The sequence below is a fragment of the Lissotriton vulgaris genome, chromosome 11 (genome assembly GCF_964263255.1).
Source record: "Lissotriton vulgaris chromosome 11, aLisVul1.2, whole genome shotgun sequence".
Classification (NCBI taxonomy): Eukaryota; Metazoa; Chordata; class Amphibia; order Caudata; family Salamandridae; genus Lissotriton; species Lissotriton vulgaris.
The window spans coordinates 382,252,510-382,276,133 of record NC_141699.1 but is presented as its reverse complement, the minus strand read 5'-3'; the positions used below and the strand labels follow the sequence as shown (position 1 = coordinate 382,276,133).

The window sequence follows — 23,624 nt, the reverse complement described above, 5'->3', positions numbered from 1 at the left end:
CGAGCATTGTGAATTCGGAGTTGTTTTATCAGTGTTGAGCTCCCAGTGTCATAGCAAGGATAGTGAACTAGGAGCTCATTCTAAAATAATTTTTTCCCCAAAAAGACAAGCACTTTCTAGAATGATAGCAAGCTATGGCACAGCACATACAAAGAAAGTCTTACACTTCAACTCATTGATTGGCAGTTACATTCTGCAGGATGTTAGACTAGTTTCTGGATAATTAGAAGGACACTGAAAATCCATGCAGCACATCATAAAAGAATGCTGGTGACATCACAGTGTGCTAGCTTCCAGTGAGCATTGAAGAGAAAACGGCTAACCATGCAGATGTGCCTACTGCTTGTGAGTATGCATTTAACTTATGAACCTGGTTTACAATAAGCACCATTTTCAGGTCCAGCTTACCAGACAGTGCAAGCTGTCTAGTGGATAAAAGACCTATTGTCGGCTTAACAAGAACGTCCATATGTTTAAAGCCTGCCCATTGCTTACCATTGGTTGGCTTAAGTGTCACACTGATTTGCTTTCTTCTTATTCGATGTATTTCCTTGTTACAGCTTGCCTATCTTGGGTTTGTCTCTTTTCTGGAGCACAGCCTTTTAACGACCTCTCTGAAAGCTGGCTTCCATCCTTCCCCAGTTCACTGTAAGGGTACTACCTAATTTCTTCTTCTTGCTAAAACAACCCATGACCGTGCATGCGTTTTAAAATTCTCTCCCTCATGTGCTTCTCCCCTACCCCACTAAATGCCCAGCCACCACTCTCCGTGGTGCTGTCTTCCTCGTGGCAAAACTTTTTATGTGCTTTGCTCACAGTCAAACTTCCTGCATCCATTGTGCTCTGTGTTTCTTTCTCAATTGTGCGCTGCTCCCCATGTTGCGTTCCCTCATGTGCTGCCATTACTTTCCCCCTCCTACTCCTCTTTGCTTACCCCACCCCACGTCTTTATTTTTTTACACATTTTATTTTTTGGAGCATGGTTATTTGTGAGGAAGTGGGGAAGGGGAGGACCAGGCTGCCTTAAAAATGCTGTTAAGCTTATTCTTTATATTTTTTTCTATTTATCGATCCACCTCAGATTGGTAGACAAAATACATCATTTTGTAGGCGTGCATGCATAATGATACATGCCTATGCTTGCGTCATTGAACCTTTTTTGGTACATGCTCAAATTGGCAAAGCCAATAAGTCCAAAAAGAGATCTATTAACTTTGCCAATGCCTGTTTTCAATATCATGCATGGTTCCTTCACACAGGGAACTCGTTTTGGTGCCACTAAATGTCAGGGAGGGAACAAAGAGCAAAAGTGCATGAAACTAGTAAAGCAAATTGATAAGGAATTACCTTTAGGTGTCTGAAGACAGAAAGCAGAGTCTCAAAAACAGGTGTAACAAAGAGTCAAGATTCAGGAGAGAATTAGCGTAGCACCAAGGGAATTGGAGAACAAAGCCTTGAATGTCAGAATCAAGCTGTTTTACATATATGAACAGGGCCTTCAACTGATGTTGCTCATTCATAAGAACATTAATTCTGTCCCCTTAATGGATAACGGTGCTTCTTACCTGAAAACAACCCATGAAATAAGGGCAGGTGCAATTAGGACAATCTCAAAGAACGATTCACAAAGGTGTATGATGAAAGACTACGATATTAAAACCCGTCAATTGAATCAAACATTTATTACATGTACAAGCAATTCCTCTTTTGATTTAAGGTACAGCAGTGAATTATGTGTATTGGCAATCCTTCCTACAGAAATTACAAACTTTGCAGTCCAAGAAATAACCTGGAGAGATCTCAGTGGATGGGAAGTGTGTCTAGCAAACATCCTACAAACATTTCAAAGGAGCAAGAGCGCAAACCAAAAGCATTTATTACATATGAAGTCAGGGGTGAAATCAGCCAAAATAAAGAGTCTCCCCTTGTCTGTCTAAAGTTCTTAGTCATTCAAGAGAGAAATTGAGTCTATTAAATCATAGTCCTCTAGCTCATTTCTCACCCAATCTGTTATAAAATAGAGAAATCTGATCAATAACAAGGTTCAGAAGTGAAATCTCCCCATTTATTCAAATTTTCCAATCCATGTAATTCAAAACGTCATATTCAAATTGCAACAATGCGTTGGAGTTCATAGAAAAAAAGGCCATAAAGACAGGCAAGGCAGCCGTGGGGTGGTGTCATCACTGTGAGTCCTCAGTGACCCATGCCCTTAATCATGTTCGCGCGTGCTTTCAAACTGCACTCACCTTGGAAGTACTTGCCGCACACCAGGCAGGCATAGGCATTGATGTGCGAGAGGGAAATGGAACACAGCTTCTCAAAGTCAAAATCCAACACACTTCTGAAAAATGAAAGGAAAAATGGTGGTTACTGGTTGACCCTTAGCTACACCTCAGAAGACTTTCTGCCGACAAACTTTCTAAATCATGTTAGTTTTCTGTGGTTAAAGTGTTTTAATTCAGAAGCGCTAAAAAATGCACACTTCCCCAATGGGCCAACTTCCACAGAGGCAGAACTTAATAAAAGTAAATTACAGGTTAAGATGATGTCCATTTATGACTTCCAGCAAAAGATAAAATGTTTCACTGAAGGCTTTCTTGTGGCTTTGTTTTAAGTCACCAACCTTAAAACATGCTTCTTTCAAGTGAAAGTTGCTTGCTACAGGCCTTCTTGTTTTTGGACGCACTCCATGCAAGTCCTCTCTTAGGGCACACATTGTTTAGTTTTCAAATGTAATCATCTCATAACTATACTTTTCAACAATGGAGAAATGCATTTCACAGTTCATGATAAAAGACATGAAAAAGCAGAAGAAAACAAAAAACAATTCTTCCTGTGAAAATGTAGCTTCCTCCCCAGTAAAATAGCTTTTTAAGGGACAAGTCTACTTAACGCATCAAAATGTTTTTGATACAGAAATGTCCAACCGCCAACCTTGCAAAATGATAAATTGAAAATATGTCTCATTTACAAACATATTACTTCGAGCCATTCTTTTCATGCCAGTGCTAAAACAAACAAGGTGAATCAATCTCCAGAGACAGTCGACCGGTTATCTTACTTCCTTCCCGATAATTTTAATTAATTAAGTACCCAATCGTCAACCAGAAACACCAACTCAGTGAATAGATGGCCGATTTAAATATCCAATGTGTGAAAGAGTTCTTCTGGTAAGGATGGATCTAAACCAAGAAATATGCTCCAAGAACGATCTCCTGATTTATGTTAAAGGTAGAAGCTACCTATCAGATGAATCTGGGCTAGACCGAATAAGCAGTCAATTTTGCAGCATCTATAGTTGGGGAAATTGGTTTCCTTGGGGACTAAGCACAGAACAGAGACCAGAAATACATTATTAAATGACAGTACCTACACAGAAATACTCGATGGAGGTTACTACAAACCATATAACTTTGGCTTGGCGGCAAAGATAATTGGGACGTTGAGGAGGGTAAATGCCTGAAATCCCTACTATCGCTTCCCAGGTCAGCAATGGTCCAGGCAATAAGATTAGAGCTAGGTACGACTTCATGGAGTGTACAGGCCCAAATAAATTTATTAAGGTTGTGGAGTCGATAGGACCCGTGTTTGGGGGGTGCAGAAGGACTCCCTCTGGTGTAGGAAGGAGATCGAATCAAGTGATTTAAATTGGGCCAAGGAGATAAGAAGGAAATTGATTAAGGTTGCAGAGAACATAAATGTGAGATTCTGCCAACAGTCACTTCAGGCTGAATTTTCCAAGAAGGAGCTCAGGACTCAAGGCCTTGAGCTGTCCAGAACAATTGACCAAGGCTATTTGAGCGGGAAATCACCTGTTCAATTTATGATGACAGCCTGGCAAAATGATCTTGCTACCCTTATTTGGATACCCTCCCGAATAAGTGGCTTCGATCTGAAGTTTTAAGAGTTAGGATAGGTATAAATCCTTAGCTGTCAAATCAGAGGGAGAAGGTCATTAGGCTCCACCCGGGTGGGAATCGTAAATGTTTGCTAGGCAATAAGGGTGATATGCTGCATATTTTGGTAGATTGTATGGCACTTATATCTCAGCGTAAATTGCACTTGAGGCCTCTTTTTGTAAAATATGAAATTAGGTCTCATGCGCAGGCGATTGCCTTACTCACAAAAATGCCTAATCTAGAGATTGCTAGTTGCTATTGGCATATATATTAAGTCTGTAAAAAGCTCTTAGCAAAATACTGTAATAGTTTTAGATTTATTTTGGATTTTAGTGATTTTATGATGATTATTTATAAATTTTAAATTAATATGAATTAAATCTTCCTTTGGTGCCATACGGGTAGAATTTTTAATGAGGAAGTACGTTTTTGTAACTACTTTGTGAACCTTAGATTGAATTGGACATCAAAAAGCATATCCTGGAACAAGAATGTTTTAATGAATATGTTGTTTCTTATTGTGTGTTACTGATTGTGTATTTATTTCTGTTTTAATATTTTTATTGTGGGTATTGCTGTTTAAAGACTAAGGTCTAAATAAACAATGCTTTTTGACTTGACTTGACAAACCAGAGAACACAAAAGCAGGTTTCAAACTGGAAACAATGACTTTACTCTGGGCCACTGCCAAACAGTAGTCTTATGGGCATATAAAAACTTTCCAACTCTTTTAGTCCACGCCAATGGTCTTTAAATGCTCTGAAGACCAACCACTTAACTGTTGATGTAACATCCAGTTTTAAACCTTATTTGAAGTGAAGCATCTAACTGGGATCATAATTTCGAGGATGCAGTACAGCCCCCAACATCAAAGGTGGGTCAGTACCACTTGTATTCTTTCAGCACGTTTAAATTCCTACACTTCTACAACCCCCCTGAGAGTCCCCTTCTCCCAACCATTTCGAATTCCAGACGTCATATGAAGGGTTTGGAACATTGCTGGAAGTAGTACATGGCGCCTGCGGACATATGGGGAATTAGGGAATGGCTCTTTCTGAACAAACTCTATAAGAAGCCACCCAGTCTGCCTCCAGGTTATCAGTATATGGGAAAATCAAGAGGAAAGGGAGAAAGAAAACATGATAGACATTGTCAGGAAGAAAGGAGAGCTTTACTCACGCTGCCCCTGCACTCTGAAACCTGAAGCTGAATGACCCAAATTTTTTTTACCTTCCCTGCAAATAAGTAACGTATGCATTCAGACATACCCATCTAAAGTGGGATAAGTCTCCCAGGAAAAACAGCAGCATTGTTGGTGCAGAAAAGCTTTACTTAGCTGCTTAATCGCAAAACTGTCTACCCTCGATATGAATAGCCTTCACAGAAAGCAAGTTTACATCTGCCCAGGGGCAGAACTGAATAGTCACAATAGTCAGGGGCCTAAACAAGCCCCTTCTCTTGCTTTACATACCCTTTTATTACAATGTTGTCAGTGAGTAAAACTAACTGATCTTCAGCAAATTTCTTGACTGCAAAAACTATTACAGACAATTGTTTTCAGTTAAATGACTTGGAGACCCCCTGTGATAGCTGATAGGAGGAAAGGGAACACAGAGTGCCTGCCTAACCTCACAGCGCCAGAATCAATGGAAAAGGATTAAGATGGGGCTTCCCTTATGCCTAATTTGCAATACCGACCACTAGTGAAGGTAAGAGGGTGCAGCCTACAATATCTTAGCATGTGCTGTGCCACGTATAGCATGTTCCAATAGCCTTTATCCAACGATGGCGCATTGAGTTGCTCCAAGTTCCTTGAAAAATGTAAACCTTCCATGAACACCTATCTCCACCTAGGCACCAAATTAAGAAAGTCTTTGCGGTTTGTAAGAGGAGTACAAGTTGGATTTTTCTGTTCCCTTCTAACATGATGTGCTCTTAAAACGTTTCTCAAGCATACCATAATGACAGCTTTAGTTCGAGGAGCACTAATGTCAATAAGAGGCAGAAAACCTTGAGAAAAAAGATGTAGCCAAAGTGTTTTTCTTTGTTAAAGCATCAGTTCAAAACCTGGAAGTCTGAATCTTCAGTTATTAGAGTGAATGACCAAAATAGAATGCCCCTCTCAAAAGAGATCTTACTTACACTGACCTTCTGAAAGACCTCCACCATCCAGTCTGTGGCCAGTAACTAGAGTAGGGTGCTGACAGGCAGTTGTGTGGCAAGGATACCATGGATCCAGGTGAAAGCAAGGAAAATGGTCCTTTAACCCTAATAATTACTGTATTGTCCTACCACGACAGCATCAATAACTCTGGAGGACTCTGGTCCCAATGCCACTGCACCTGTAGTAGCTATACACCCCTGCTGACGGGTTACTAAAAGGAGAGTGCCTCAGTTTTAGGCGGTTCTTTCTCTGGCAGCACCATGGAAATCAGGTGTTCTTTAGAATGGAGCTGTGATGTACAAGTGGAGTAAGTGCCTTCCCTTGAGGGAAGGTTCAAAGCAGTACTTTTTAGGCAGGGTGTGATCAACCTTCTTTCCATCTATAGGAGTTGCAAAGAATACATCTCATGGTTTCATGGCATATCCAATCAGCAGATATGTATGTCAGCATGGGATCTACCTTTACTGTCTGTGGAAAGTGTCTTTCAGTTCTCTCAAGGGGCTTCAATCTGGTCATAAATTTAAGGATGACCATCTGGTTCAGGTGCCTCACTCATGCAGGATGAGACTCAACTTTGGGGGTACAGGGCCGGTAGAACTGTTGGAACACGGCATGCTTTCGTTTATCTATATCAGATGTGTTCTACCCAGAAATTCAAATAACACTTCCTTCATCAGGTAACTTACATTTTCTTTTTTTTTAAAAGCACTCTGCACAAAAGCCCTGTAATTTACTTTTCTTTAAAAACAGACTATTCTCAGTTTTTACTTCCAAGTACGTGATTCAAGAGAAAATGCTTTAGTGGTATGTTCTCCTAGGTCTAGATATGCTGACTGAAGAAAGAAATCACTAATCTATAGAGATCCTTTTCTTTGCTCCCCAAAAGGATGACTATTTGGCCAAAATCAATAGTGCCTTGTAGCTAGACAAGAGTCTAATTCGAAGTTGGGTAAATCTCCTGTTTAATGTTTAAGGACTGACAAACGAAACACCAATGTTTCAGATTCTCACAAATTCAAATAGTTTTGCTAAACACGTACATCATGCAACAGATTGAATGACTTACCTGTCTCACTCCATTCTCTGGCCATCTGCATTCCCTGCATCAAATTGATGGACTCTCCTTTCCTGCTCCATCCAATAGCTACCCCACCACCCATCTCATTCCATAACCCCACCCCTCCCCCAATGAAGATATTGGCTGCTACCTTCCTTTACCATCCAATTCTTGTTTTGACTATCCCACTCTTGCTTGAGTCTTTCAATTTCTCTGAAATGAAGGACAAGCGTCTTCACCTCACAACCTATGTAACAGATTGTATTATCTTTAGGTTGGCTACTATGCAAATGTATTGACTGCATATATTGTCAAAAGCTTAGCTATGGGTAGGGACATAGCTACAGTCGACTAGGATACCATAATTCAGAGTGTCAGTGCCTGGCACCTCATGAAGCTATGAATAGAAGTCAGTTAGAATGCATCATCACTTTCCTCTCCCGCAGTCAAACTCCCTCATGAACACTGGAATATGTCAGAACATGTAACCATGAGAGAGACCGGGAAAGAAAGTAATGTCAGCAGACACTTTCTTGGAAGACCACCAGCAACTGTATTCCTAGGATCACTCGTTCAGGTCCAATATCTATTTTGCTCCTTATTTACCTTTCCACCTACTCCATTCTGTCAGGATCTCCTCCCAAAGCACTTACCGACTAAGAAACGATTCAATGGTGTATTTCCACCAACACCAGCACAATATAACAATTCTGCCTCTTCTCTAATCTTCTCAAACTTCCTAGCCCACTTCTTTTGCTTCCCAAACAGTACTACTTCTCCATTGACTGTTCTTAATTACTCTTCTCCAAGTCTCCATATGTTTACTTTATACCACCTCTATCTATTCCCTCTTGTTACATCTCACCTTCTTTCTCCCAGACACACTAGGATCCTCTAACAAAGCTACTCCTATCCCTACAAATGCATCTATCTTCGATGACAAGTGCTTGAAGGCACATCAATCCCCAAAAATGCAATCCTAACTAAATAGTGTCTACTTCCAACAAAAGGCCTCCCTAGACTGCTTACTCTACTAATCAGGTTCTACTCCGTGACACTGATAGCACCTACCCAAGCCTGGTTTCTCATACTAACCTGTTGATGGTGTCTAGGTAGGGGCAGTGACGGCTGCGCCGATCCTCCATGTCGTACCGGCCATACTTCCCTGAAACTGAGTAATAACAAAATCAGTATAGTATCTGAGAACACATCGAAAAACGGTATTTATTTTGGGTAGGAGATGAGCTGATATGGTCACTGCCTCTGAAAGCTGAAGAGGCAAAGAATTAGCAGCTTTAATGTTAAACACATGTAAATTGAATGCATTTAAAAGTGCACAATACTGCATACTTATGCTGCAGGTTATAAAGAACTCTCCACAAGGAGCACAAAAGGATTATGTTACTTACTCAGTAAACATCTGCTCTTGGCATGTAGAGCTGTAGATTCATTTGCATTGCATACTCCTGCCATCTAGTGTTGGATTTGGAAGTTTGCAAGTTGTTTTTCTTTGTAGAAGTCTTTCGACTCGCGAGGTAAGGTGACTCCTCCTCTTGGTAATAGGGTGCATGGGCATCAACTCCATTGTTAGATTGTTTTCCTGCAAAAGGGGGAGGATGAAGTATAAGTACGTGTACGTAAAGAAATGTCCGTGCTTTTAAAATATAGATTAGAATGGCAACAGCCGCATAGGAACCCGGGGAGGAGGGTGTTAAGCATGTGAATCTATAGTACTTCATGCCAAGAATAGATGCTTACAGGATAAGTAACATAATCCGTTCAAGGCACATGTGGCTGTAGATACGCACGCTTTGCATAGAGACTGTATAGCAGTACCCTCCAAAAAGCGGTGGCTAACCAGTGGACGTTGCTGGAAAAAGTGTACATAGCACCGCCTGTCCTACATTAACTTGTTGGCGTGCTAAAACATCCACACAGTAGTGCTTGCTAAATGTGTGTGGTGTAGACCATGTAGCTACTTTACAAATGTCAGCTATGGGAATGTTGCCCAAGAAAGCCATAGATGCCCCTAATTTACGTGTAGCTCGTGCTCTAGGGGGTATAGACAAAGTCCTTTTGGGCTTGACATAGCACGTCTGGATACATTTAAACCATCCATCTAGACATCACAAATTTTAAGATGGGTTTCTCTTTCTGGGGGGAGGACAGCAAACGCAACAGAAAGTTGTTTCGCGAAAATCTTTTAGTCCTGTCAATATAATACAATAATGATCTTTTAACATCTAGTGTATGAAGAGCTCTTTCTGCTGCAGAATCGGGATGAGAAATGAAAACTGGTAACTCAATAGATTGGTTAATGTGGAAAGGGGATATTACTTTCTGACGGAACCACCCTATCCCTATGAAGCTGGAAGAAATTATCTTCTAAAGTTAGTGGCAAAAGTGCACCAACACACCTTAGTGAGGTGACAGCAATGAAGAAAGCAACATTACAAGAAAGATATTGTGTTGCATGGTTCAAAAGTTGGACAAATAAAGTTGTGTTAGAACAATATTGAGATTCCACACAGATGCAGGTGGGACTCTTGGTGGTATCACTCTTTAAGGCCTTCCATAAAAGCCTTAATAACTGACACTCTGATCAAAGATAAGTGTTGCCTATTTTGACGATAGGCACCCACTGCAGCAAGATGTATAGAAGTGTAAGCAAGGCCTGAGCGTTGATAATGCAAGAGGTAACAAATAGCATATAGATGCATATAGATGCATTAAGTGGATCGATCTTTTGGTTATCACACAATAAATAACATCTTTTCCATTTAGGTGCCTAGCAAGCTCTAGTGGAATGTTTGCGTGCCTACTTAAGAATGGTCATGTATTCTGCAGGTAGGTTTAAATATCCAAACTCTAGGACTTCAGCAGGTGAAGCTTCTCATGTGAAACTACTCAAAGTGTGAGTAGTGTGAGAGATATCTTCTTGAGCTTTCGAACCAGAAATGGAAGTGGGAGAGGCGGAAAGGCGTAGGCAAGTAATCCTGACTGGATCATCCATAGGGCATTGCCTTTGGATAAAGGGTGTGGGAACATGGAGAAAATGTTCAGGCATATCACATTCTCTGCTTTCGTAAAGAGGTCTATTTGTGGAGACCCCCACTTGTGGAAGTATGGGAGGAGGACTAGGGGGTGGAGTTCCCACTTGTGGACTTGTTGCTGCATCCTGCTTAGGAGGTCGGCAAAGTCATCCGTTCCTGGGAAGTGTTCTGCTTACAGATGAATTTTGTGATGTATTGCCATACGGTCCGAGAGAGACATGAAAGCTGTAGAGAGTGTGTGTCTCCCCCGTTTTAGTACAGAGTACATGGATGTAATATTGCTCATCCCGACTAGGACAACCTTGCCTATTAGGTGTGGTAGAAACGCTTGCTGAACAGCGTGAAGCTCTAGGTAGTTGATGAGGAAATTTTGGTGTCTGGTGTCCCAAAGACCCTGAACTGTTAGATCTTGTAGGTGAGCACCCCACCCTGTGAGGAAGGCATTTGCAGTTAGCAGGGCCTGTGGAACAGGGTCGAACCTGGCCGTCCTTTTAACAGGTTTTGTGAGTTTCATCCATGCCGAGACCAATGAGTGCAGCTGTCTACCAACACTAGATCATGTAGTTTACCCCGTGATTGAGTCCACTGTTGTGCTAAACATTCTTGTAGAGGGCGCATGCGTAGCCTTGTATGAGGCACTATAGCAATGCATGATGCTATCATCCCTAGAAGACGCATTAAAGTTCTGACTGTTAAGTACTGATTGGGTTGAAATTGTGTTAGCTGTCTGAAATTGTAAATTATGGCTGCATTTGGATAGGCTAGGCCTGTTTGAGAGTTGAGCATAGCTCCTAGATATGGTTGCAGTTGCGAGGGTTGAAGATGGGGTTTTAGAGCATGGACTGTGAATCCCAACTGATGTAGAAGATTAATGGCCCTATAGTTGCCCCTGTAAAAATCCTCTGGATAGAAAGAATTGAGCTTGTGTCCTGTATGAGGATGAGGAGGTTTCTGTTGAAGCGGTCTTTGAACTTTGTCTCAAGTGCTTCCATGGATTTCATTTTCTCTAAGGCTTCATCCACTTGTGGGCCACAGAGATGCTGCTTTTTGAAAGGGGCATTTAATAATGTCTGCTAAACTTCAGGTTAGAAGCCAGATATACGTTAACCATGCGTACCTTCGTAGGAGGACAATGGTATTAATCCCTATGGCATCGGTGTCAGCAGCATCTAGTGCACACCTGATGGAGATGGAAATACATTTTCCCTCCTGAACTGAGTCCTGACCCTTTTTTCATGCTCCTCTGGGAGATATTGGAGTAATTCCACCATCTCACTGCAGTGAGCTCTGTTGTATGTGGCAAGTAAAACCTGTGTATTGGCTATCTGCTAATGATTGGACGATTGTGCAGCAACTCTTTTGCCTGAGGCATCTATGTGTTTTGACTTTGTCAGGTCGTGCTGCCTCACCTGTGGTTTGCGAGTTTGCTCTTTTACGAGCATTGGATACAACTAATGATTCTGGTGGAAGTTGACCTCTAATAAAAATTGGGTCAGATGGTGGTGATTTATACTTTTTGCCCACCCCAGATGTAATAATGTGTGCACGTGTCAGGTCTTTCTTGCATTGTTTGTAAAATGGCTCCAGAAGGGTTGCAGGAGCAAAGTTTTGTTTCAATGCTGAAGTTTTCGGAACCAAAGTGGTCTTCTCTTTAGATGCGGATGGTTTGGGAGCTGAAGAGCATTTGTCTCGGCTCAGAGTGGAGCTGGAAGGCTTTGTCTATGCATTCGGTGCAGAGGGCGGGGTGTACTAAGCTGACTCTCAGTGCTTACCAAAGCCGGATGGCAGTGGTTACGCAGAAGCAATTTGTTGTACAGGAATGGACTTTTTTTGTGTGGGCAGGGGAGGGTACTTACTGCACCTTGACCAGGCGAAAGATCATGGGACTCTAAATCGATCTCTAGTTCAAAGTCGGAATCTTGAACAGAAAAGGCCCCTTCTTCTGCCACTGAGACTTCCATGTCTTCCTCTTCCTGTTCGATATCATCTTGATCGAAGATAGTGGGAGTATGTTCTATACTCTGCCTCTGCATCTCTGTGCATCAAGCCAGATGCTCCCCAAAGGTCTTCTTAGATCGAAACGACCAACAGGCCTCACAGTCTTCTTTGTGCTCTGGCGACAAGCACAGATTGCACACTTTGTGATGGTAGGTGCATGGGTACTTGGGAGTGGCCCCGAGTTCATAACTGAAATGGAGTCTGTTCCATCAGCAAAGTTGGTATCAACTGGTGAAAGTCTTCAGAATTTCGATACGAGAGAGATGGGACACACATTCAAACCCATACCGATGAGGGTATAGTGGATTGCGTACCGAAAGGATCCTGAAAACGGTCTCAAACCGGAGCGCCACAATACATGTCCGTACCCGGTAACGGAAAGAAAATAATCCAACAATGGAGTCAATGCTCATGTGCACTATTGCCATGAAGAGGAGTAACCTTACCTCATGTTTCGAAAGGCTTCTTCGAAGAATAACATCTTACAAACATCCAGATCCAACACTAGATGGCAGGAATATGCAAAGGATGAGTATCCTCAGCCATACATGCCTCGAACGTATAAATGCCAAAACAGTGTTGTTCGATCCACAGTCCATCAGTCAAATCACACGCTGAACAAAGCCAAATAACCTAGTCAGCACAGACACAACAGTCCAGCAGAGAATGTGCAATTGAATTTTCTGTCCCGAAAGGAAAGATTAACAAAGGCAGAGCTTAGCGACATCTCAACATGGTCTGGTATGTGCACATAACTTGTGTGTTTATGAGGATGTGCTGCACGTTGGCCATGGTGTTAGAACATCACATCTTCACAATTCAACAGGGACCATAGTGCAAGAGCAGGTTAACCCAGTATACCATACTTTTCTTTTCCCCTTAAAGCAACCTTTTAGTACAACGTTTTGCTGAGTTTTTATAGGAGTCTGTTTTGAGTCTGTCTGGGATTAATAAGAAACCAGCTGCAGAACATAAATCGTTGTAACATACATAACTGGTCTGTGAGCCACGACTACCGTTGGAATGAAGTAGCTGTGCAATATGAATTTAAAAATCTTAGTACGACTGACTCTCCCACACATTAATCCTTTGGGAATCTTGCAGACAAATGAGGTATACCTGGCCATTATTTACCTAAAATTATATAGTTAGCATTTGGTGAAGAGATAGGTGGGCTTAGATTTTCCACAGTTAAAAGAAAAGTAATACCATTTTAGTGGCAACACTTACACTGGACTGTTAAGAGAAAATGATTGTTTATTAGTAAATGCTAGTAGGCAACAAACTAACAGAAGGATGCTCTTGACAGCATTTAAAGTAGTCGCTAGTAAATCCATCAGGACCTGCAGATTTCCCAAAAAAGTCTTAAAATGAATTCCACATATTTTAATATCTTGAATAAAATAGGTTGTATACTCTTCCGATAAAGAGGCTTCAACATATCTGTGAGAAAATAGTCTTAATTTATTTCTGAAGTTGTGATGTCATGAACAATATTAAATAAACTAACAACTTGATTTCCTGAGCGACTGATAGCACTATTTTGAGCTCTCGGATCCTAAAGTACTTTTCACTTGGTCATCTATTTTACTTGTGCATCAGAATGTTATCACCTATCGTTCCTCCTCTCAGCATGGTCACTTAACAGAAAGATGGTCAATTCTGCTTTTCCACAACAGATGGTATTTTAGAATACATTCAACTTTCCCTTCTATCCACGATAGACATATCAGATGTTGAAAACTCTAGTTCCACCTCTCGTTCACTCCGTTAGTAGGCTGCATAAGATAGGATGAAAAATCACAGACATCTTAAGAATTAACTACACTACGTTGATATAGCGCATGCTTTTAGAATTCATAGAAAGGCAAAAGATAAAATTCAGTTTGAAATGTCTTCTTCTAAAGACTGTCTTTTGGCACAAGGTGGCCAAGTAACTAGTGCAAACATTTATGTATAGTCAGGGATGGGTTTAGGTGAACAATTGCATGGTCTGTCGACTGGTATGCTACTGTATAATACGGTAAAACTGAATGAAATATTCAACGTAAACAACAAAAGGGGGAATATAGAGAATGCAATACTTCTTTAGCAATAATACTCTGTGGAGTAAACTAAAAAAACGTAGATTTTATGAAGTTATCGGCATCCATGCAGTGGATTAGGCGACGTCACTATACAGCATATTCTGTAGTTTCCTTGGTCAGAGAAACAGTATATTTTGTGGTAACCTCAAAACAGGTTTGGTGATACCATCGGCTGTTAGCGAGTTAGTAATGGAGTATTCCACGAAACAGCAAGTTTACAGTATACTTTCTAAGTATTATCATCATCCACCATACTTAGCATCAAGTTACAAACTGCAGCTTGTGGCTGCCAAGTACCAACACTGCTATCCAGTCATGGCTCTTAAATCAAGAGCATCTCTCAAGCATAGATTTTTAAGCCCACAAGTTTCCGGTCAACTAAGAGCGCTCGTGTCGAATATGCATTGAATAAGTTAATTGTGTTGCTCGTGACATGCTGTATATGTCACTGGTTGAGGCCATCAGCCCAAATAGGGATAACCCGGCGACACAGCTCGGTTTCTACTACCCTGCGGATTCTTGTGCGTTTAACGTGTTATTGCCATTTTGACCTGCCGTGGAACACTCACCTTCCTCATCATCATCATCCTCCAAGTCCCGTTCCCGTTTTACTCGTACCCTGGTCGCCATATCCCAGTCGGTGGCTCTGTATGTCCAGGTTACGAACACCGCGCGTCTGCGTTACAAGCCTCGCTCCGTAGGCACAATGATTGCTTGAATCTGATTGGTGGATAGGATGCAAGAACGAGGCTTGACACACATAAATTTACAAAGCTCAGAAACCTTGGAAGACACAGTGATCAGCCATATCGATGTCAGATAGAAGCTGCTACGGTGGGTTTCTTCTAAAGGTGCTGATTATATAGAGAACAGGTCTACCTCGATGATTTGAATTATTAAAACTCCGCGAAAAGGCTCTGGGCCTTTTTCGCTACAGTGAAGGAGTTTGTTAAAAAACATGATATTGAAAATTATTTTTTGAAACATTATTTGTATCCGCTTTAGTAGTTTTAACATTGTCCACAGTCAAATGTTATTAATAATTTTCGATTCTTGCGTGTCACTGTGACCCAGCTGGTAAAGCTGCCGTATCACAAAATGGCCGTCTGCAGCAGAAGTCTTATCTTTATGTTTATGACGCTCGCTCTTCAGTTAAGGCTCTCTAAAGGAGGGGTGGCCAGCGCCATCTGCTGATTGGTAGCGGTACAGTTTGAGCTGCCAGCCTGCCACTCACCATGCAGACGTTCCGCCCCCGCACAGCCCTGCTTCTTCAGAGAAACTGCACGCGGGGTTGGGGACCGTTGGGCTGCGCGTGAACTTCTGCCACGGTTGACAAGGGCGGATCATGGAAGAGGGGGAGGAGCCTGGCGGATTGGGAAAGACTGGCCCCGGGGGCAGGCTGGACATGAGCCACGGCTTCGTGAGGCACATCCAACGAAACCAGCTAGCCAGGTGCGTTGCGAGACAGGGGTGATTGGTTGGATGTTAAACAAGCCCATTTGTGTGACGTCACAATAGATGGTACTCCTTGGGCAAAGGGGCGGGAAATAAATGATATTTTGATGTCACAAGGAATTTATTTTTAAGGCTTAAAAGCATGATAACAAAAAGTGGAACTTGGTTATAGGCGCAAATGTCACACCCGGTTGTTTCATCAGTCTCTATAGTAATATTAGGCTTCAGTTTATGTTACGCTGAGAATCGTTCCTAAAATACATGGAACATACATGTCTGGTGTTGCCGGTTATTATTGATAATCTTCATTTCCCTTTGTCCATTTGGTCCTCGTCACAATCAGTACTAATAAGGTTATTGATTCACCTGATGACAGGGAAAAAAAAGCACGAGGATCCTAAAATCCGTCCTTACCCATACATCCTGTGTGCATGTAGTGTGATGTAAAGTTATAGTGTGACGTAATATGTTATGTTTTAAACAATGACTGGCGCGTGTATGCAACGATGGGTGAAGATTCCAACGGCAGCTGTCAGTTGCTGTCAGGATCTGAGCTGACAGGACATGTTACGTCGTGTTTGAGGAGCACAGCCCCTTTCATGCTTACCGGATGTTGTGAGGCTCCACCTACAAAAGTGACATAAAGGGGTCTGGCACTCCGGCCTCTGGCTATGACGATGACAAGATAGACTAAGAGTAATGAAGATTAAAGGTAAGTAACCGGGGAGTCAACCTTTCAACCCTCGTCCTAGTCATTACTAATGAGATATACTAAAGGTGATTTCCTTTGACTAACAAAACAAAGTATATTCCAGAATCTTAAATATGCAACAAGTCTAATGCATATAAAGAAACGAAATAAATTGTACAAATTTCACCAATCAAAATGCAGAATTCAGACAACCTGTCACCAGATTTAACTTAAAGGCTGAGACCATATTTAGGTGATGGTGTCTAGCATAGGTATGTACCGACGACTGAGTTGCCACCCTATGAGTCTCCTGAATTGATACTGCATGCAATTTCACCCAGGAAGTAGTTTATCTTGTGGCTCTTCCTGAACTGTCCTGTACAGTCAGCTAGGTGATCGATTTAATCCAACTGCTCAGGGTCATTGTTGTCATCTTCTTACCCTTCCATATTGAGCAAATGTCACAAATAAGTGAAATTCTCCCTCTAAAAGCATATTCTGCCAGATGGATCTCCCCCGAAAACGCTCCAGGTAAATGTGACTTGTGCAATGGCGATCACACGATCTCTCTCACGTATTACTAATTTGTCCTAACCTGATTTTGATAGAGGCTCGGTGATGATTCATTAAGCCAATCCGCTTAAGACACAATGCTATTTTAGCTCAACATTTAATTACGGTGTGTAAGTCTCCCCCTAATGAATTTGTTTGCTGAAATTTGTTTAAGTTTTTAAAAAACTATAAAAAAAAAATGCACAAATCGAACAGTTTTAACTAATGTATGTTCTTGTGGACCACAAGCTGTTTTAACCCTGATGGCTTTGATTCCCTTCGGTAGAGGTGAGTGGGCGAGCTTGATAACCGTGATTGGAGAGAGGCATGCCTGGCCCCTAGGGAATTGGTAATATCCTCATGCACACATATGGTCCAGGTGAAATACCTGCAAGTGACCTACCTATCCCCTAAACCCCCCTTGATTCAGCTGTGGCAAGAAGGAGTTGATTGGTGCTCACAGCAAGAAAAGACAATCTATGAGGCACGTGGATGTCCTTCTAAGTGTGGGGGAAATGGTGGTCATCATGAAGGGACAGTCCTCCGCCGAGATCGTATCATGTATTGTAACTCTGTATGCTCAGCTCTTTCAAATTTAAGGGGTGGGGGGGGTTCCGGAAAAAAGATGATGTGTGGATCTTGTAGGGGGAGATAGCGCCATACCTGGCGTCTCTTGTTAGGAGTGATCAATCCCCGGGCGTTGAGAGACCGGACTTTAATGTGTGAGATATCAGCCATTGGCGAGGTCTGGGAGCGCATCCAATGAGGGGCATTGCAGAAGGGGGGGGACATCCCCCGGGTGTACAGGGATGGCCTTCGTGGATCCCTGCAGAGGAATGAGACAGGCAGCGAGGTTATTGGGGAACAGGGAGTGCCAGCTCAATGAGTGAAATGGGAATGAGAATAACCATCAAAAGGTGCATAGTAGCATCCGTGACCATTCAGAAAGAAAAAGAACAGTAAAAACAATAACAGGCAGGAAGGAAGTAGGAAGTGGTAGGGGGTGCTGTTGAGACGCAGTCGAGACGACCCAGATTCGAAGCGAGGTGCGTGCTGAGGAGTGGAGAGAGCAGCGTAAACCGACACCAAGGCACACCGCAGCACGGGGGCCCCGGCGGACACAGCTGGCAATTATTCCGCCCCTCCTCCCTCCCCCGTGGGACATAGCCTGGTAACGGCAAACGGCAGGTGGTGGTGGCAGCAGCTGCAGCAGAACGAGCCGCGATCAGCGAGAGTCAGAGGCGTGGCGAGGCGTGAGCAAGCTACTACCTGCGAGGAGCCGCAAGGAGGGAGCAGCTACGCCGCGAGAGTGGAGAGATGTGAGGCGGGGGTCTCGGGGGGGCAGTCTGAGCCGCAAGTGGCATCAACGGCACCAGCGGCTTGAACACACACCTCTACCCCCACTGAATCCACCCCTACCGGCCCTCCGACTAACCTGAACGCCAGAAGTCAGCGGCGCCGCAGCTGGCGGTGGAGCGCTCCCCTGTGAGCTCCGCCACGGCCGGGCCTTACAATCCCCTCAAGGAGCCGCAAACTCCTTTAACGTGCAAAACCCCCAGGCACGACTGAGTGCGGCGGAGAGCCGCAGAGAGCCCCGAGTCACCTCACAGCGTGGTGGAGAGCTGCAACTTGTCCCACAGAGTGGCGGAGACCCGCCCCACAGCACACCTGACACGCCTGAGCACGGTAGCGCACGGCGGAGATCTGGGTGCCGACCCACAGCGCAGCGGGAGCTACAAACTGTCTTTCAGTGCGGCAGGAGCCGCGAGTTCGCTTCCAGCGCGGTGGGAGGAGTAAGCTGAGGAGCAACAGGAGCATGAGAGCAAGCAGCAGCAGCAGCAGGAGCACTGGGGCACAACAAGTGAACCCGAACTGGACCCCTACTCCTGTGAGCCCACGACTCAAGGCCACCTAAAGCCTCCCCCACCACCGCAGGCTCAACCAACCACCAATGAAGCTCCATCCACAATAAGATGTCAACACTGATCCCAGTTACAAGATCAAAATCAGCCGCAAAGGCCCACAGCGGCGAAGCTTTAGTAGGACCTACAATGAACAGTCCAAGTATACATCGTACAAATGTCCCAAACCCAGGCTCTCTTCCTGGGGCCTCTAAGGTATTGAACAACCAAAAATCCACCAACTCAGGCCTCATAACGAACTACCTGCTTCAGAGGTCTCTAAACAACCTATCAGAAAATGACAGGAGAACCACTTAGGAAACAGCCCAAGTGTCTGGGACGATTCTTCTCCTCCACCAATAACTACTCAGGGCCTCTGCCAAATGGAGACTAACAGCCAATCATTCTTTCACCATAACACAGCTATTACCAACAGTCCCAGCACACTGCGGTCGGGCCCCGACTTGGCTTTTCACACCACCACAGGATCTGCCCCAGGAGTCCCGCATCAACTACTTGACACTGACTTCTCCAAATCAGCTTCGGCACAAACAGAGGGGCAGAGGCTTACCTCGTCCTGCTAGACGCTGCTTGAGCAGCAAAATGGGGGGCGCAAGGGACCGAAATTTTCGGATTCGGGGGCGTGTTTGGCCGTCCCCAAAAGGGGCGGGGCTACAAAGTGGAAAGAAAAGAGCCAACACGCCCCCGAATCCGAAAGAGACTGGGCTTCTTTGGAGTGACGCCTCTCTCCAATGGCTGGCCTCCGTTTAGGAATTCCAACAAAAAATCCGCAGCTGATCCCGTTTGCCGTTCCTAGCCCAACACTCTCAACGCAGACTACACCCACTGCATCACATCCATCGAATAGCTGTCAAACAATAGAAGAACTTGAAGTAGCCTTAGTACTCAACCAAAAGGCAGCCCCACTTTCTAGGAAAGCAAAGAAAAAGCTAAAGAAAGCACAAAAGAGGGAAAAATCTAAAAACAGAGTAGCATCTTTTGCCACCCGCTCACATACAACTAACCCAATCACCAGCTCAGCTAAACTGTTCCCAATCTTCATGAAAAAAACATTAAGTAGGAAAGACGAAGAAGTGGCACCAATTAACTTACAACTAAAATCAATAAAGATCAAGAGTCCTGCTGAAGATCCAACCAGGGAGGCGCCTCCTCTCACCGCCTCCCTGATTCGCTCCCGCAATAAACCAAAAGGCGAGGTCTGTTCTACGCCTATAGGTCCTGAACCCGTAGTAGTTATAGGCGCAGGGAAAAGCCCTGCTCCCGGACCACCAACATCAACTACTCTCCTAAGGCCTCATCCGGAGGTCATTGAGCAACCATCCTCAATTATTACACATAATACAAATATGGAGAACCAACAGACGGCAACATCCCCTCTCGGACCCACGGCTATCAGTACTCTCTTAATACACAGACCAACACCTGCGCCTGACAACCAAGCTACATCGGGCATTCCAAGGATCAGCAGACGCCTAAAACCAGAAGAGGTGTCTGCCGTACTCACTCCAAGATACCACGATAAAGGCAACTACGACGTCTTGATCAGAGGAAATATTTTGCATCTGCTTAACCACATCCCATCTCTGAACCATATACGATCTGCTGACATCGCCTGGGTGAAATTTTTAAGTCTGCCAGGCGATTCCCACGAAGAGTCAACAGTGGTGGGGCTAAATCAACAGATACACCTGACAGCAATGCTACGTGATGCAAATCAATTTGCAGACTGGGGCATAGAGATCAGGCCCCAACCTCAAGATAGATACCCTCATGTCCTAGCTGAAAATTCCAAAAACACTTATTCCATCCTAAAGTGCGGAGAAGACCCGGGCCCCGGACACTATCTGGCCAATATTCCTCATCAGCAAGAACATCTGAGGATCACTTGCTCAAGTAACCAGAGAAGGGTCCTTTCCAGCTCCCAGGCCGTCAACTACCAACTAGGACACCAGGCTGAAAACGGTTGACAGTCAGCTCAGCGGTATCTTTGACTCCTTCAAAGACAAAACAGATTACACTTGGAACAATCAAACTAATGGCCTTACAATCATATCCTGGAATGTGGCCGGGCTCCAGAAAATGATTAAGAACATCCCGGCTGTAGAGTACCTTCAAAGTGGCGACCTAATCTGCCTTCAGGAAACATGGGCAACCACCACCACCGCCTTTCCCGGATACTACGAATTCCATGTCCCAGCCACGAGACGGAACATCTTTGGGCGGCCAATGGGCGGACTCTCGGTTTACATCAAACACTCTTGCAGACTGGAAGCAACTATGATAGGATCTGATTCATCTGGAACACAAGTAGTTTGCATTAACGGACTAAAAAACTATAACAATTCGCTCCATTTGCTTCTCTTCAACTGCTATGTCAATCCTGCCCTACACCCGAGAAACCAAGCTCTGGACGCCCTGGCCGCCACAATCGTAGATTTTCTCATTAAAAACCCCAACCACAACCCTCTCATAGCCGGGGACTTCAACAACAGATTGCTTAATAAATTTGCAAATGAAAACAATCCCGCCAAAGAGGTTGCGCACCTACAAGCTCTATATAAAGCCAGCGCTATATCATCTGCTTCCAACCTAAGAAAAGCAAATGACAACACATGGGCACCCCCTCCAACTTATAGAAACATCTCCACTATTGACTATCTGTTCATCGGAAACACGCTTGCCCACCACCTAACTGATTTTAACATCGATCATCGAACCGATAGCGACCATAGGCCTTTAAGAGCTTCCTTCAGTCTTTCCCTCACCGCATCCTGCACATTCACGCCAATAGGTGAACCCACAGGCGGGGAAAATGCAATTTTTACGCAGGATTAAATGGTCCATCAACTTAGACTCAAAACTGGCCGATTGGGTAATGAAAACGCTCAACTAAAAAGCGCTATCGGCCCAGAAGCCATTCTAAATCACCGGCCCACTCTTCTTAGCGACTTGCATCAGGCTCTGGGGGGCTCATCCGCCGTTAAAAAAAAAAAACGGATGACAAAGGCTCTCAACCAACCCTCCAATGAGGAAACATCTGAAAACAAACGTAAGTGGCAAAACGGCCTAAATAGTAGGAAAAAAGCAGTAAGAGCTGCCCAGCAAACCACAAAAGGGCTACACAGAGCAGCCCGCAAGAAACGCGCATGGGCCCAACGGAACAAACGTATAGAGGAAGCCTGGCTAAAAATGTTCTTCCTCTTAAAGGAAAGAAATCCGGCCCAATTCTGGAGGTATATCAACCAGCTCAATAACAACGGCCACACCGGAGAAAACGGAGTTCCTGAAAACATATGGGTGGAGCACATTAATCAACTTTATAATGGCGGGGCACGGGAGAGCTCATCCACCCCTACGCCTCTAGCCCCACTCAACGGAAATACCACTGGTCTGGCCCTACCTGAAAACGTAGTAAGTAAGATCATCAGCCGCATGGAGCACCAGGGCCAAACGGAATACCTGCAGCAGTCTTCAAAAAATTCCGGCAGTTTTGGGTAGAACTTCTTTCACCCCTTTTTGCACATGCTTTTCTCACAGCCAAAATTCCACCTTCCTGGCAGGGCTCAATTCTACATCCAATCCACAAAAAGGGCAACTTCTCAAATCCGGCCAATCACAGACTAATAGCCTTGCTGGACATTGAAGCCAAAGCATACGCCCAAGTTTTTTCTGGCGGAACTGGAAAACTGGGCCTGCAAAAATAACATCCTGCCTCACTCCCAGTCAGGCTTTAGAGCAGGCTGCTCCACGATGGACAACATAATAGCACTGTCCTACTTGTCGCGGAAAGCTACCCTGGCTGACATGCTACCTTTATTCTGCTGCTTCGTGGACTACAGCGCAGCCTTCGACAGAGTCAACCGAGGGACGCTGTGGAACAAACTAAATTCCTGGGGAATACCACCTCCTCTTCTCTCAGCCTTGATAACCTTGCACCACAATACCTGGGTCAGGATTAACACTAGCGCACAAACATTATCCAAAAAAATTGCAACCGAAAACGGCCTAAAACAAGGCTGTGTACTTGCCCCGCTACTATTCAACCTTTACACCGCTGATCTACCAAAGGAACTGGCAGACGCAGCCCTGGCTGCCCCAAAACTGAGCGGGCTGCGCCTACAGACAATGCAATATGCCGACGACATCATCATCATGGACCAAACGAAAATAGGATTGCAAAGATCGCTCACTGCTCTTGTGATAAACAAATTCAAAACCAAAATTTTGATTTTTGGGAGCTACAAAAAGAAAAATCTTACCTGGAGAGCAGGGGGCTCACAAATGGCGACCTGTACCAGCTACAACTACTTAGGAGTTTGGTTCAATGCTAGGGCAAACCAAGCAGCACACCTTAGATACTTAAGGCCTAAGGGTATGGGGATTATTCACAGCCTGAGGCGTTTGAATCGTCATTTGCACAGCCCTTCAGCCGAACCAATCCTAAGGGTGCTACGGGCCAAACTACTACCTGCAGTGACCTACGGCCACTTGGCCTTTCCCGGGAAAATGGACGTATTTCTGGAAAACCTACAAATCAAAGCTTATAAGAAACTCTTCTCCGTTCCGCAGCACGCGAGGAGGAGACTCGAGCTGGGCCTGACACGAGCAAACCTCTACTGCCTGGGAGACCTAATCAAATACTACCTACACACCTTACGAGCACCAGGAAAGTCTATGAAAGAGCAACTACAAGCTGCGTTTAAGGACGAACACTCCCTTTGGCATAAACAGTTGCACCTCGCT

At 44.1% G+C, this 23,624-nt stretch overlaps 2 protein-coding genes across 4 annotated transcripts in view; one reads left to right on the top strand and one right to left on the bottom strand.

Annotated features, from left to right (window-relative positions):
• USP39 (ubiquitin specific peptidase 39) overlaps window positions 1–15,626 on the bottom strand; it is a 92,250-nt gene extending 76,624 nt beyond the window's left edge. The window contains exons 1-3 of one of the 3 annotated variants that reach the window (XM_086943381.1): window positions 15,496–15,626; window positions 8,219–8,294; window positions 2,250–2,344 (exon numbers count right to left, since the gene is read on the bottom strand). In XM_086943381.1, the coding sequence (XP_086799507.1) occupies window positions 2,250–2,344; window positions 8,219–8,268 (145 nt within the window). In that variant the 5' untranslated portion in view covers window positions 8,269–8,294; window positions 15,496–15,626. Of the gene's footprint in view, window positions 1–2,249; window positions 2,345–8,218; window positions 8,295–8,532; window positions 8,724–14,830; window positions 14,973–15,495 lie in introns of those variants that run through there. The other 2 variants (XM_086943380.1, XM_086943379.1) reach the window with 2 other exon arrangements.
• Window positions 15,577–23,624, top strand: part of C11H2orf68 (chromosome 11 C2orf68 homolog) — a 73,829-nt gene continuing 65,781 nt past the window's right edge. The window contains exon 1 of the mRNA XM_086943382.1: window positions 15,577–15,713. Within this exon, the coding sequence (XP_086799508.1) occupies window positions 15,607–15,713 (107 nt within the window). The 5' untranslated portion in view covers window positions 15,577–15,606. The remainder of the gene's footprint in view (window positions 15,714–23,624) is intronic.